General features: G+C 32.8%; 3 protein-coding genes across 5 annotated transcripts; all 3 read right to left on the bottom strand.

The window, feature by feature from the left end:
- Nucleotides 1-729: 729 nt before the first annotated feature.
- Nucleotides 730-4,358, bottom strand: LOC107410797 (RING-H2 finger protein ATL58). Its single transcript, XM_016018272.4, has 4 exons — nt 3,372-4,358; nt 3,112-3,194; nt 1,408-1,817; nt 730-1,036 (listed from the first exon to the last, which is right to left on the bottom strand). Exons 1-3 carry the CDS (start codon nt 3,600-3,602, stop codon nt 1,409-1,411), a joined length of 723 nt encoding a protein of 240 aa, XP_015873758.2. The 5' UTR covers nt 3,603-4,358; the 3' UTR covers nt 730-1,036; nt 1,408.
- Nucleotides 4,359-5,994: 1,636 nt separating this feature from the next.
- LOC107410866 (uncharacterized) lies at nt 5,995-10,093 on the bottom strand. 3 transcript variants are annotated; one of them, XM_016018352.4, is made up of 7 exons: nt 9,812-10,093; nt 9,444-9,541; nt 9,142-9,212; nt 8,491-8,596; nt 7,878-8,010; nt 7,249-7,398; nt 5,995-6,250 (listed from the first exon to the last, which is right to left on the bottom strand). In XM_016018352.4, exons 2-7 carry the CDS (start codon nt 9,512-9,514, stop codon nt 6,194-6,196), a joined length of 588 nt encoding a protein of 195 aa, XP_015873838.2. In that variant the 5' UTR covers nt 9,515-9,541; nt 9,812-10,093; the 3' UTR covers nt 5,995-6,193. The 3 variants fall into 3 exon arrangements, with proteins under 3 accessions (XP_015873838.2, XP_048335229.2, XP_060675029.1); XM_048479272.2 differs by having other exon boundaries at nt 9,444-10,091; XM_060819046.1 differs by lacking the exon at nt 5,995-6,250 and adding an exon at nt 6,760-7,000 and having other exon boundaries at nt 9,444-10,090.
- Nucleotides 10,094-11,121: 1,028 nt separating this feature from the next.
- LOC107410806 (glycerophosphodiester phosphodiesterase GDPD4) lies at nt 11,122-15,535 on the bottom strand. Its single transcript, XM_016018286.4, has 9 exons — nt 15,260-15,535; nt 14,340-14,426; nt 13,857-13,954; nt 13,130-13,190; nt 12,863-12,940; nt 12,538-12,630; nt 11,915-12,004; nt 11,704-11,831; nt 11,122-11,602 (listed from the first exon to the last, which is right to left on the bottom strand). The coding sequence occupies exons 1-9, from the start codon at nt 15,533-15,535 to the stop codon at nt 11,434-11,436; spliced, it is 1,080 nt and encodes a 359-aa protein (XP_015873772.3). The 3' UTR covers nt 11,122-11,433.
- Between the last annotated feature and the right edge of the window lie 38 nt (nt 15,536-15,573).

Below are 15,573 nucleotides of genomic sequence, written 5' to 3'. Positions count from 1 at the left end.
GTAGTAAGATAACACAAAAACATCTACATAAATATTTAAGATACAGCTCAAAGGATCAAAGTCATTGATGAAAAAAATTATTTGATTTCCAAATTACTTACCCAACTTGACCAACTTGAATTTAAGCTTAAAAAAAAAGAAAAAAAATTGACCAGCTTGAAACGAAGAAAGTTGGACTAAAAAAAAGTCAGTGCTGGACCAATAATCTAAATCTGATAAAACTATCCTGGTTGTGTCACTTCAGACTCAAACCAAATTAATTCAGCCAACGTACACATAGAAGTGGGCTGGTACACATAGAAGTGGGCTGGTAGAGGCGTGATACCCCACACCCACATGCTACATCCCAATATCTTTGACTTATTGCCAATGGATAACAGGTTCTTGATTCAATATTATTCTCATTTATCATAAATGTATATATAAAAAAAAAAAAAAAAAAGGTGATTTTCTTCTTTTTTTTTTTTTTTTAATCTTTTTATTTTATAAGTTTTTCTTATATATATATGACCCAAGGGAAACTAACTGTGATTTGATTTAATATTTATTAACCCTTATATAAATTTTAGCGCAACTGCTACCACTTAACACAGCACTGCCTATACCTTCCGACCCTATAAGAACATTTCCGAGATTGTCATTTCATTCTTAACATGCTAGTTGCATCCTCAAGGAGCCAACCGACAAAGCAGAGCAAAGTTGTATATCGGAGCAAGCTAATGCAACAAATTTATCTAGAAATAAATACCTATATTGAATTAATTACAGGGAAATAGTAGTTTCAACAATTGCTTTCCATAAACCATCGCTGGTTAGCGATTTCTTTAATCTTCCTAGAATGAATATCAACGATGACAATGTTTGTTACACGTGTTGCAGCTTTTAAAGGACAAATGACCCTTTATCTAATAGAAAATTGTTATTAAACGTTTTCCTCTCATAGCTGTGCCTCACTTGGACTTGGAGCATTGCAATAATTTGATTCTTGATGGCCATTGTCAGCTTCTCTATTTCTCAGGTAGGGGCCTCTGTTATGCTGTTAACACAAAAAGTAAAGCGACATCAGTGGCTAAAAATACACATTATATGGATTATAATTGGAACATGCATATATATTGAGAAGTGCAGATCAGTGGTCTAGGCCTATAAAGAGAGCAGTTCAATGATCTTTCTGTTTTGATGGCATAAGAAATAATCATGGCGTAAATGTTTAGCATATGGTTAATGAGGATCCGTAAACAAAATTATAAAAGCATGAATTAGACCTGAAGTTATTTTGTTGTTGGAGCCACAGTCTACTATTTGAAAAGGGTAAGAGAGTTCACCAAAATTGCAACAATATTTTGCAGGTGAAATGAAATAATCAAATCAAAGATCTGAATACGAAGAATGAACTCAACAAATCACCTTAAAGTCCATCACTATGCTGATGCAATGTGGTTTCACTTTCACCTCTTGTTTCTCTCGGACAATCAATGCATTGAGAACTTCTGCCACGATCTTCTTCAGCATTGTTCTGTGGAAATTTTGGCTCTCTGGTGTTCAGAGCAGATAAATGTTCATTAACCTGAGGCCCTTGTTCAAGAGGTGTTTCGCAATTGTCCTCTGCAACAGAGGTTACTTGACAAACTTCCACTTGCACTTCAGGTAATTCAGGTTGAGATTTAGCCGAGGAAAGGAGGGATAGGCGGCAGAGTGGGCAAGTGGTGTGGGTAGAAAGCCAGTGATCAATGCAATCAATGTGAAATGTATGGTGACATGCAGGTATTTGTTGAAGCCTATCCTCAGCTTGGTAGTCCCCAAGGCATACAGAACATCTGCATCAATAAAAAGGAACATTATTGGGTCAAAAGAAAGAAAACAAATTATCAGCTCTAGATTCAGCACCTTGAAATGAATGTGCTTTTCTATTTTGTCCTATACCTCCATAGCGTTATATAACAAAATATCACGTGTATTTTCTCTTTACTTGCACTATGCTAATATTTTTTGATAGTTCAACAATAACTTGGAAAAGTTAGAAAAACTTAGAATAGCTGGCTTTGATTTAATATGCATATTTCCTAGGAATCCTCTAACCCTGCTCATATTATGTATAACGACAACGCTTGCATTCTCCATAGATATATCAACTTGATTTGGGAACTATACTACCCTTCAGCAGCAAAGATAAAACTAGTGGGATAGGAATACAAAGAAGGATGATATATAAAAGATGAGTTCATTGAAGCTGCTAAAGATTTTGATCAACTAAAGGTGTCTGAATCTTACAATTGGTTCTTGTGACTAAAAAACACAAATTCAAAACTATATTTTCTAAACGGATCTTACAACACTGAAATACAGATTCAGCTCCGCAAAGCTTTATTTGAATTTCCAAAGCAAAACCATACTAGATATCAGTTTAGTCCAATCACTGAAGTTTGAACTTTTCAACAGGTTAAATATATAATCATGAGTCATGCAATACACCATTGATAAGTCCAGGTTTCCCATTTATGGGTTGAATATATCTAATGCTCATTCCAGCATGTCCATCTCTCTTATTTTCAGCCTTGCCTGATTGTTTTAGACCTTTCCACCAGTTAAAATGCTTTCCTTCCAAGAGAAAGATACATGGTCTTTATTAGGATCAAGTTACCTTGAAAATGAAATCAACTACAGAACCAGCCAGTTGAGATAGCCCTCTCAGATATAGTATTTTGTCAAAATTGAAATTTTTGATGGACTTTTATTCAATAAAGAATGCACTCATAACTTAAGTCGTCATCCTTTCCAGAGAAAAGAATTCTACTACATGAACAACAGGAAAAAAGATAATATTCCCTTCTCTGCTAATGATAAAAGAGTTCCCCTTTAAGAAGAAAAACATTAAATTAAAAGAAAGAAACACGGCTAAATCATTACCTAAAACTTTTCTTTTAAACAAGCTGATAATATTAAAAAAATTAATAAAAACTATAATTTTTACGTGAACCACGGCGTTGACTTGAGTGAATCAAGGCTAACTCATCTAAAACAATCCATTCCAAGTATAGAAAATAAAAAATAATAATAATAATAATAAATAAAAAGAATCGTGGAAAAATTTTAACAGAGAAGGCTACTCACTGGGTATCTCTGACAGAGAAGCTCTCCTTGTACACGATAATCGGTAGCATCTCTCTTAGTTCTTTCTTTAATCCCAATTCAACCTGCTAAACCAAAACCATGATCGATGTGAAAACGTGAATATTAACCCCAAAAAAAAAACAACCAAAAAAAAAAAAATTAATAATAATAATAAACAAAAACAAAAAACAAAAAAAAAACAAAAAACAAAAAAAAAAAAACAAAACAAAAAACAGAGACTTCAGGGGCTATGATCTTACCCTAGAAATATCTTCCTCATTTTCTGAAACTGTTAGCATTCTAAGAGACGACCAATTGACCCTTCGAGGGCGAAGATAGAACAAGTACAACAAGAAGAGGAGGATGAAAGTGAACAAGATAGGTACACAGAACATAAAAAATTGGTACAGCTTCAGTTGACTAGGTTTATCCGACACTTCGGCTGTCGAGTTTTCACAACATCTAGGCGGATCTAAATGATTGTACGACATTGCTAATAATGGTAATTAAAACGTCGCAAATCCCATATACTTTTGTGAAACAAGATTTTGACAGTGAATTTCAATGCAATTATTTTTCCCCCTTTTTTGTACTTTTTTAGACAACCCAGATGAGAGAAATCTCAACTTAAAAGTGTCAAACTAGAGATTGGAATTTCTGAAATGCCGTTAAGTAGAAAAAAGAAATGCTTAAGAAGTCAGAAAACCGAAGCTCTTCGGTGATTCAGTTTGAAAGAGATTGCACTTTACAACGACTTAAAGATTTGAAGTAGACCCCAGATAAGAAAAAGAAAAGGTAAGTTAGAAATAGATTATGCAAGCGTTGAATAAGACGCAGAAGAGAAAATGTGAAATTTTGATGGACTTAAGAATCAGAAGAAACCCAGATGAGAAAATTCAACTTCCATTCAGTACCTACAACTGAAAGAGAGAGAAAAGAGTGTGAGAAAGTAATGGGTTAGTATACTGACTTTGTTAGTGCTATTTAACAGAGAGGAGTAGATCAAAAATTTCAGGCAGCTAAAGGTAGTAATCGGAGTGGAGAGTCAGTCGGAAGGCACTACAGGACAACCTGCAAATGTCAAACCTTATTTGCCGGAACAGCAGCTATCTAAGCACGTACTAAAACAGGAATATCCGTGTTCCTTGCAACCATCCCTAAATTTTTACAGTGCAGTGTATTTTTTATAAATATTCATAAATTATGCCAGAATTTTATTTTATTTTATTTTGCTTCAAATAAATTTTGCCAGAACTTGTAAACATATATATGTAAAATATTATATGAAAGATAGATATAAAAAATAATAAAACAAAATCTTGAGAAAATATCTCCCTTTAAAAGACTAACAAATTTTCATGTCTAAACATCTAAGGGATTTTATTACCTTAAAAATAGAAAAATCTAAGGGATTTTATATTTATTTATTGCCACCCCAATTCATATCTTAACAATTTAACAATATTGAATAGGACATGAGCATTTTTCTTTCCTATACATCTTTGCTTGAAATTAAACCTGTCATTTCTTAGAACATCGACATCAACAATTTTATTACGCACTTAATAATAAATTATAAAATGCGCCATGCCGGAGACTCCAATTAATACTCGGTTGGAAAATCCATGACGAAGTAGTGGGGATGACACAAATATATTTTTCCATGAATCCTTTGTTATACCTAACTACCTTCCAAAATTAAAAGATTAAGGAAAAAAAAATTGTTATTTTGCACATTTTTCTATTCCATGTTTTCATAGCACAGTCTCAGGTGGAGCTTTTATATTTTTTTTATTTTTGATTCTTTTTGGTAATTTTTTTATTTTGAATTCTTTTTTCTTTTGCTTTCAATTTTTTTATTATTTTGAATTCAGATATAGGTAAAGTCAAATAAACCATATGAGATATAGAATATGTCTAATCATAAATATAGCAAAGAGACAGCAATAAATTAGCACCAAGACAACATGCTTTGATTGATATATTAGGAATGTCGTGGTAGTGTTAATTATATTGATTGATTTAGACTTGTTTCTGAAAATATGTTGTGCTAATGGGGCCGTTGCATGCCTTGTTAACAAAAAATTATAATGTTGGTCCTTATTTTATATATTTATTTATTTTGAGAGGGTGCTTAATCTTTAATCATTCTTATTAAAAAACTAAATACGAGGGGAAAAATATCTAATTTAAAGATAACATTATCTAATCAAGCCAGCCAACTTTAGCCAGCCATCGGTATTCCTTTAGACAAAGTAGATACAACGTATTTTCTTCGTGTCCTTTTCTTTTTGAAGATTTTTGATGGATGTCTTTTTTTTTTACCCTGTTTCTATTACCTTTTTATTTAATAAGCCGATATTATACTGTATATTTTTGAAATTTTTTTTAATTATAATTAGATATTTTCATAAAATTATAAAAATATAAATACAAAAATATCCAATTGTAATAAATTTTTTTTTTTTAAATATGCAGTATAATATACCTATTTAATAAATCTAAAAAACACCAAGTGCAGGACCAACTTTTTATTTATTGTATGATAGCCTTACGTTAATTGAAAATTAGGATAGTTTTGAAGGGACCATAATATATTTATCATTCATATTGTTATTCATTGGGACTAAGGCAAAGCAGCAAAAATATTTATTAGCAGCCCAATGGCCATCTGAAACCAAGTATGAAACTAGAATACGATGATCTCACTTATGGACCTTTGTTCAACTATTAATTTGGCAGTACCAGACTAAAATCTGAATGAGTAACTTTAAAGAAAAAAATAATTATATTTTAGTTCATCCTTTTTGGATCATTTAATATATGTATTTACTTGTGATTTACTTGTGATCATATAACAAATACTCTGCAACGCTGGCAAACTACAATATGAGATCACATATTCTTCCCATTTGAATCCCAAATCAAAGATAGTTCATATTCTTCAATAGCAAAACTCCTTGAGATTTTCGATCAAAAAGGAAACTTGTTATTATTATTATTATTATTATTATTATTTTGAAAGAAAAGAAAAATCATAAACCTTGTCATTGAAAATTTATGGATGTCGGAGTTGAAGGATTTATTTGAGAGACACAGCTGCAAAATTTGTAGCCATTGGTGGAGTTGAAGGGGATGCCTGGTAGACATGACAGCAGCAGATAATTAAATGAAGCATTAAATGGATTTCCAAATTTCTTATTATGTTCAAGTTTTAGGAATAAAATATTAAAAGAAAATCAGTACATCTTTATTATAAATGATATTTTAATTCTTTAATTCATGAAGCTCTGTCTTCTTCTTCTTCTTGCCCTTTTTTTTTTTTTTTTTTTTTTTTTTTTTTTTTTTTTTGGGATAATATGAAGTTCTGTCTTCTAGTTATTCGGTAGCAATTTACACATCCACTTATAGTGTGTTGTCCCAAACGCCTACCTGGATTATCTATTTTCTAATCCGGCGTTCCAAACACGTCCTTACGGTTTTGAAAATTAGCCTACTCCATCATAACACTAGGATACTTTTCACGATTTTACAAACATGTCTTTTGAAATTGATTCCTAAAACTTTAATTATCCTTATTTTTCGCACACAATTACCTGTAAAAACTGTGTATATACGTACATGATGGAGGAAAACACTAATCGAAAATAAAAATAAAAGGTCTTTGTAATTTTGGAAAATATGTAAGCTATACAAAATTGCAATAGCATATATTGTATATATTTGAAGGTTTTGCAGTATATCCTGAATGATATTATAAACTAAGTATATATTGTTAAAGAAAAAAAAAAAAACGTAATTAATATGTCTCAGTTTGAAAAAAATTTACTGATTGTGCAACCAACACTTGACCACGAGTCAGTGTAAAATTTCAGCTTTTGTATCCAACCTGAAAAACACCAACATTTCAAGGACCATCTCCGAAAACAGAGGTTTTATGAGCTTCCTTGACTTACAATTAGAAAATCGACGAGATCATTAAGCAAAATACTTGTACTGTGACATACACAAGAAAACAACAATGTATTTTCTATGTACAGAAGGTATTATTATTATCAGGTTAGAGATACATGGCGGAAAAGTTCCATAAGTGTAGGAAATGTATACTTGTTAGGAAGCTAATCATACATCCCTTACCTTAAGCCTAATTTCCGAGTGAGAATGAAGTGGTTTCCTTGGACTTAAAGGAACGCTGGTGAACTTGCGAACCAAGATCTTGAAACACGGTAAAAACAATATGTACAATGTTGCCAAAAGAAAAGGTGCCGCAATAACCCATCCCAACAACTGCAAAAGATTTTAGACAAGATTTTAAGACCTGGTTTTTGTTTCACTAGAATAAGAAAACATAAGAGGAATAGACATGCATTATAGAAAAGCAAGACATCCAGTAACTGAAGTGTTAAAAAAGGGATGCATAACAATTGACATACAGATTGCCTAGGCAGAATGGTGTATTTAACTAAACAAGTGACAGATAAACATAAGCACTCCACATTTCCTGTTTCTCATATTTTTCTCTGCAAATAAAAATACAATTCATACTCTCTACTTGGTTTATCACAACTGCTTCTACCAGTAAGAGTTTACTTAAAAATAGCATTTCAACCTTGAAGATGTAGTGAGCTCGATTATACAAAAATTATCCCTTGTCTCAACTTTCCAATAGGAAAAAACAAAACTTCATTACCTGTCGTGTGTTCTAGTGCACATGCTTATGTCTAAGAGAAAAGACAAAACAACAATATGTCAAATTGGCCACCTACCGCATGGGCAATACTAAGCAGCACTTCTTTTGAAGCATGGCCAGTTAAGACTTTCTTCAAAGCATCAGATGTCAAAGGAAAATGTTCTCCGCCTGTGATAGCTTCGCCAAAGCGCAAGAAAGGTATCACCAAACTTGAAAACAGAACACATAACTATAATCAGACCATGACCGAAATCTATGCCACGAAATAAGCATAAAGCAGCCAAAAAGTAAAAAGTTGTCACATTATGAGCAATATAGGGGAACAGATGCACATCAAGTTCTCACCATTTCAGAAAGATATACACATGTAGCATATTCTTTGTTCCATGAAAAGCAACTCAAATAAGTTCATATAGTCAAAGTTCCCACTTATACACATTATTACATCATAGCTAGCTTTTTTAGACAGGAAATTGCATTGCAAAATCCAAAGATCAATGTCTTACCTTCCTCGACTTAGTAGCACAAATAACTGTTGAGTGGGTTAGGCTAAAATGATTCAGGCAAGAATCATTTGTGATATACCAAAGTTATAAAGAAGTCTGCCATATTACGTTATCACATAGTTTAGAAAATACTGATGGCAATAGCAAATGTTGATATTATGGTATCAAAAGACATGCAAGTACCTCAACTCTATCGGAGTAGCAATAAAATTTGCTAGCATCACACTTGGAGCATGGCATAGGGATCTAAGCAATGCAATAGCCACTCCACAGAGAAACACGGTGACTCCTGTTAATGAAACATTAGCTGACATAAGGAGTTCCACTAGGTAACTCTAATTTACATTGATCGATATGCAAAACAACTAATTTTTACAGCCACATAACATAACAATTAAAGTAAAAACAGAATAAAAACCTACAGTCTCTATGCATTCAGGCTTCCAATAACCATTTGAACTCTCCATTCACTCTTTAAAATTTTCTAGTCCGAGCGTTTATCATTACTTTGATCAGAAACTCTAGAGCAATCTCTTCTTTGCTCCTTTATAAGTCAACTGCTCTTTCTTCCTTTCTTATTCTTCTTCATTTATATATTTATTTTTTATTTTATTTTATTTTTAAATGGAGGTTTTTTGAGTCTTACAGCACAAAATTGTGTACCCAAATTACTCATCCATCTCAGTATGGCTATCCATTCAATGAATTTAAGCAGTTCAGCTACAATAATATGGTTCTATATCAACTTTGATTATGATTCAGTAGAAATATATGGAATTAACATAAAAATCAAACTCGAGCATCAACTGGCACAAGGTTGAAGAAATCTCTTACCACAAATTGGAAACACTCCGAAGGTAATGCCCAGAGCTGCAGAGAACGCCAAGAGCTTTGGCTCAGCACCCCTAAGAAATAAAATATACTTGTTACCGCTTTCTGGGAGCTCATAAATTTCTAATGCCTCAAGCTCTAACAAAAAAATGAAAATCCAGGTAATCGAATATTGAAAATTATATTAAAACACCCACAACTGACGTACAAATAACCATCCGAAATTGATTAAGCACAATCAAAAACGAAGTTCCAAGTAATCTAATATTGAAAATTATATTACAACAGAGAATTATAACACATACCTGCTAAGTATTTGTAAGAGAGGATCGACGATCTTATTATGGAACCAAATTGACAACCCCGTAGTCGCCATCAAGGAAATTGCGAACAAATTTGCTTGCTGCTTAACCAAAATTGAAAATCTGGAATCAAATTAGGGTTTCTCCGAGCAAAAAGAAACCCTATTATTTATTACTTAGTTTTTCAAAAACAAATAATAAATAGGCTTTCCCCGACAAACAATTGAGAAACTTGAATGCAGCATTAATAATTTCTGTGTTTCAGAAATCAGAATCTTTTCTTTTTCGGAATCAAGGAATAATAAATTGTCTTATTTTCCTCACTGCCTTTTTAAATGATTAAAAAAAACTAGTTTTCGTTTGGATTGGACCTGGAGCTTGGATCTGGAAGCAGAGAGAAACAGTTGCGAATGTAGTTTTGTTTGTTTCAGTTCGCGTTAGAGAAGAAGGGTAGTTGGGCAAATTTGGATCAGATCTGGTGTGGTAAGTACCATGATTTTGACGTTTTGACTTATTATACACGCTCATATTTGACAGTTCGATGACATGTTTTGATCATGATGGACCGTAAAGATTGTAAATCTCAGATGGAGTAGAGACGGAGGAGAAACAGGGGATTTCTGTACCGGCAGATAATCCATGTTTGCTGTAAATACGTGTGAAAAGGATTACGACGATTTCTCTCTCTAGAAGTCAGGTTGTGCGTGGCCACGTGCACGTCACAAAATTAGTCGTTTGTCATCTAGACGTGATTCTAAAATATTCATTTTTTAAAAAAAAAAAAAATCATAAAATACTCATTGTTTAATTGAGAACAATATGTTTGTTTTCCTTTTTTTCTTTTTTCTTTTTTTTTTTGGCTAAGAATATGTTGTTTTCTTTTGAATTTATAAACTGTTAATTCTATATTACATTAATCATATAACACTAAATATAGATGTAGATGTAGAAATTTTTGCTTATAGGATCATTCTAATATTCGTAATATTAATATTCGAACATATCTACTTTTAACAAATACATTTAATATTTCTTAACTTTTCCTAATAAAAAGAAAAGCCTTTTTTTTTATCATTATATTAATATATTAATTTAAAAAATATTAACACACAGCCCAAAGGTATAAATCTTGGTAAATCTATGTAGTATTTGTAGCATTACTATTTTGTTAAGATATACTTAATTAAAGGTTTGTCAATATATCTCAAGATGATTAATTTTATTTTGATTATTTCAACTGCATTAGAGAACAAAATTACTAGGAAACATACAAATTCCAAGTGTTATATTATTTATCTAACGAAACATTTACTAGAACAATAATAATAATAGGTATGAGCTGGTGGGGGGGGGGGGGGGGGGAGGAGTGTGTGGGGGAAGGAAAAAAAAAAAACAAAACAAAACAAAAAAAGGGAGGCTCTCTTTGACCAGAATATGAAGCAAAAAGATAAAAATTTAAAAAATCCAATGCTACAAGTTGAGGCCCTACGCAACTATTGCTTCTCCTTAAATAGAGGAATAGCCGTGAACTGGGATTAGATGAATTGGCAAGGAATGACGAGCACGGAATGAGAAAATAATTATTAAGAATTACAAGGACAATAGTTATTGCTAAAGAATAATAATAACACTTAATAGGACAATAATGATAGCTTGACAGTGAAGGTAACCGTAACAATAATAAATAATAAAGAGCAAGCATTATTATTATTATTATTATTTTTAAAAAAAAAGAGTTATATTATCAGGGACAGACCATCCATATATCTATTATCTCAGAAGATTCCAATAAAATAAATTACAGCTTTGTTACCAAAAAGGCAAAAACTCATTCAATATTTGTTATCTGCATTTAAAGCTTAGCATATAATGATATAACAAATAGAGGTCCCTTTGATTGGTGAATATGCATGGTATCTTTGAACCTCATAAAACCATATAACAAATGCAAGTTATATACAGTTAATCGTATAATCATCAGCAAATTGACGTGTCATTGTGAGAATGAAAAACCTTCCTCGAGACACTGCGTTCTGAGATCTTGCATCAGACGCTGAAGAAGAGTTGGGTTGCTTGTAACAACCGCATCCACATGCTCAGACAACATCCTTTGCATCGAATTCTCATCGTCAACAGTCCAAGCATAAACCTTCTTGTTTCTCCTGTTAAATTTCCCACTTGCATGTTAAGAATTATACGCCTTCATGTACACAAGCTAATTGCCAGGCAAACAGGTTACAAATGCATGAAATGAAGTTCATACCCATGGAGAATTCTCACAAGCTTCTCATCTATCAATGGATGATATACACCGACAACATCAGCATCTTTCATCCTTAGCAAGTTGGTCCTAACTTTGGTGGATGGATCAATCATGACAATGTAGCCCACCTGCAAGAATATCACCCAAGTACTGAAATGATCGGGGATCTATAAAATAATCAATTAAAATATGCATTTAAATTTATAGTTACCGTAACATTTGATGATTGTCTGATTACATCTCTTGCTAGAATGTCGCTTTTAGCCCATACAATGCAATTCTTACAATGTGTCCTTTGAACCTGAAAATAATTTTTCCAAAAAATTATGGCGATATAAAAGCACTATTCTCAAGAGACACTTTTCAGAGTTTGTTACTGAAAGGTGATTTTCCCAAAGTGGATGAAATTCTGTTTTCTCAATTAAACTTTCTAAGGTTATCCAAACCATATTGGGTGACGCTGCTTTAGAAATTCAAGTTATGTGAAAACTATTTCAGAACTTTCTATGATTTATTTTCACCCACTTGCCATTCCTTTGCTTTCTTTTGATCATTACTACTCCAATGGTTTTTATTATATCATGAAAAGAACTAGAAATTATAAACTGCACTTATTCCAGTTACTCCCACTCAAACAGAAACAATATAAAAATCGAGTATACCATGGATTGACTAATAAAATGGAAACTTCGACAAAATAACAGGAATAAATGGGAAGAAATCAGCAATAGTACTGTATATTTAGAAAGTGATCCCTGGTGCTTTAATGAAACCTACCAGAAGGGGTTTTAATAAAAATAAAATAAAAAATAAAAAAAGGTTAAGCAAACTTACAACTTTAAGAATATCCTTTGCAAGCCCTTTTTCATATGATGGAGGTCCAACTTTTGCATCTACAATCACCTGCCGGACTGAACTTGATATTAACTGAGAATCAACCAGAATCATTGTCATGTATAACTAAAAAGAAGAGGAAAATTAAAATTAAACCATAAAAAAGAGAGAGAGAGCGAGAGAGAGAGAGAGAGAGAGAGAGAGAGAGAGAGAGAGAGAGAACAGTATGCACAAAAAAGTTGGTAAGAAAAACCACATTATGAACTGCAAACCAAAAGGATTATTAAGATTGACAAAGTAGAGAGACAGATAGAGAGAACAATACCTTTAACGCATCTTCCATTGTAGTAATGTTTTCATCAAATTTCCGAGCAGATTGATGAACATCAGCTAGTTCTTTTATCTACAACAGAAAACTAGAATATAATCTCAATTAAGATTATCATAAACATATTCTATAAAGTGAGTTACCTATTTGGACGAACACATATTTACACATGGAACCAGAATAAGTCGTTATTAAAGGGATGTCAATCATACTAATTGATGGGTCATTTATGGCTAACACAAAATCCATCACTGCAAAACTCACCTCCTTCATGCTCAAATGCCCAACCTTTGAAGAATTGTTGCCAGATATCTGCTGCAAATCCCTGCCTGTGTCATTTAAGAATCAAATCTACAAGCAGCTTCAAGATTGATTATTAAAAAAAAAAAAAAAAACACAAAAAAAGGTAATATGGCATAACACTCCAACACAAGTATGTTAACAAATTTTTTCTGGATTTGCATAGGGCCTCCACACCTATGTGCACCCATTGTTACCTATCAAAGTACCAGTTAACCTCAGTTCCATCTAATCACCTTGTGCCTCAATGATTCAATGAAAAATAAAAAATAATGTTTGAAAAATATGAAAAATAACTACCCCACAAATTGGGGCATGTAAAAAAACATTGTTCATGTGATAAACAAATATGGATACAGGAATTCGGTTTTACTGATGTCTGACACAACACTTGACTAAAAGGCAATGTTAAAAGTATTGTCGTGTACCAAAGTCCTTACTTGGTGAATCACTACACATTTTGTTACGACAACATCATTACTGAAAATTAAATCAACAACTTAAAGGTCCTTACATAATCAGATTATAAAACAGAATATTGGGGTTGAAGTACATATTCTTGTTATTTGAAAGAAGAGAAGAAAACTTTCAATGAAATAATGTGTATCTTTCATCATTAAAGTTATCCAGTAAGTAGAAAGTTAATCCACAAGCATATGTTGGAAAAATATAATAATGAGGCCAACTATACCTGTCATGGAGAGCGAACAAAACTCCATCTGAAGAACGAGAAACATCAATCTCTATGCAGTCTACTTGAGAACGAAGAGCAAATTGATATGCAGAAATCTGCAGCATGGAAAATTAAAAGATAAGGTTTTTTACAAAAGTTCATAGGCTAAAAGCATGCGAAAGTTAGTTTTATCCATGTGAATGGGAAGACTTATTTTAGGTCCTATTAATTTTATCCATGTGAATGGGAAGACTTATTTTAGGTCCTAACTCCTTAGAGTTCGACAGTGCAGCCACAGAATGGATGACTTAATTAAATATATCTCTTATCACATTAGAACCATTTATTTGGAAGGGAATGAACCGCAATTGCAAAAAGCTAGATTTTAACTCAAATTATATAGTATTGGAATGAGGGACTCCATTCCCTAATGGTCCTAGAAAAGGAAAATTCACAGGTTAAGAAAGGAAAGGATAATCAGATTGAAGATCAGATGCCTACTGTGTTGGGGAAGGCCTTAGTTGAATCACCACCATGAGCACATACTAGGGGAGGATTATTCATCCAGCCACACTTTCTTAATTGGATCTGCACAAATGGGGAAAGATTGAGAATTATAAAAGATCCTCCAACAATTCTATTCCAAACATGTCTAATGGTTTTGAGCATGCCGTACAAGGTCTGGGAACTCTCAACCAAATGTATGAGCATGCTATAATCATCAACAAACTAATTTCCACTTTAGAAAGGAACAAACCCATTTGACATGTAAATCACAAATGAATGAAATTGCCATCCATAGAGTCTGCTCAACGATAATCACATACATACTCAAAACTAAAAGTAGGCAGTAGGAGGCCAAACTAAGTTTAAGTACCATATAAGAGAAGCAAAATGAAATTTTATAATAAAAGTTTCAGATCTGTTTTTCTATGATTAAAGAACATAATCTTCTCTAAAATTTAAAAACAGATATAATGTTTACAGATAAGATTGCATACCATATAAGTAGAACCACAACTTATATTCAAAGATCACCATTTTCACGTAATTCCAGTAAATTGATTTCAAATACGTGAATCCATTTTCTTCAACTACGTGAATCCATTTTCCTATGTCTCTTTTATACAAACCGCAACAAAGTAGTAGTAAATTTGCGATACATTTTGCACGTTACACATACACAACAATTAGAAACAGACAATACTTTGATACGTGTAACATTGCATAAACATGGAATATAGCTTCTAGGTTCCTTTTCTCTTCCCGATCTGGGATCGCAGATGTAAAAGAATAAACATAAATTCTAACATTTTCCCAGTTGGACAATGAATGGAGCAAGAGAGAGCGAAATTTTTGACTGAGCAAAAAAAATCTCATAAGCGAATATGAGAAAGCAAGAGAAGCGAGGAAGAGATTACCTGATGAAAGTGTCTGAGCCTGAAATGGAAGAAAATGGGAGGGAAGAGAGCGACGAAGGCGAGGCTGATGATGATGATACGGAAGACTTTATGTGAAGAAAGTCTTGTGGGAAAGTGAAAGCGCCAATCTCTAATTCCATGACCAACATGCCTCTGAAGCAACGGTCTCCTTCCGAGTCTGCTTGAGAATTTTGGCATCGCCATTTGGGCGACGGACACAGGTACTGTGGTTTGGTAGCTCGGACTTCCGCTGCAAAGTCTTTTGGCAGGAAGCATGGCCCTTATTCGGATCCTGGTTTTGTTTGGTCGGGTTG

This window comes from Ziziphus jujuba, chromosome 7 (assembly GCF_031755915.1).
Source record: "Ziziphus jujuba cultivar Dongzao chromosome 7, ASM3175591v1".
Lineage (NCBI taxonomy): Eukaryota > Viridiplantae > Streptophyta > Magnoliopsida > Rosales > Rhamnaceae > Ziziphus > Ziziphus jujuba.
Note: the sequence above shows the minus strand (reverse complement) of the source record. Positions and strands in the feature narration are given on the sequence as shown.

Bases quoted from the DNA above. Each gene is read 5' to 3' on its own strand.
- LOC107410797 (XM_016018272.4), bottom strand. From the start codon at position 3,602: ATGTCGTACAATCATTTAGATCCGCCTAGATGTTGTGAAAACTCGACA. The intron at 3,195-3,371 runs GTAAGATCATAG...TTGGTTTAGCAG, and splicing joins ATGAGGAAGATATTTCTAGG to GTTGAATTGGGATTAAAGAA. The intron at 1,818-3,111 runs GTGAGTAGCCTT...TTATTGATGCAG, and splicing joins TTCTCTGTCAGAGATACCCA to ATGTTCTGTATGCCTTGGGG.
- LOC107410866 (XM_016018352.4), bottom strand. From the start codon at position 9,514: ATGGCGACTACGGGGTTGTCAATTTGGTTCCATAATAAGATCGTCGAT. The intron at 8,011-8,490 runs GTACTTGCATGT...TCTGTTTTCAAG, and splicing joins GCTACTCCGATAGAGTTGAG to TTTGGTGATACCTTTCTTGC. The intron at 6,251-7,248 runs GTAAGGGATGTA...CATGTCTACCAG, and splicing joins ACTCGGAAATTAGGCTTAAG to GCATCCCCTTCAACTCCACC.
- LOC107410806 (XM_016018286.4), bottom strand. From the start codon at position 15,535: ATGCTTCCTGCCAAAAGACTTTGCAGCGGAAGTCCGAGCTACCAAACC. The intron at 13,191-13,856 runs GTATAGTTGGCC...TGACACAGGCAG, and splicing joins TTGTTCGCTCTCCATGACAG to GGATTTGCAGCAGATATCTG. The intron at 11,603-11,703 runs GTATGAACTTCA...GAAATTTAACAG, and splicing joins CTTGTGAGAATTCTCCATGG to GAGAAACAAGAAGGTTTATG.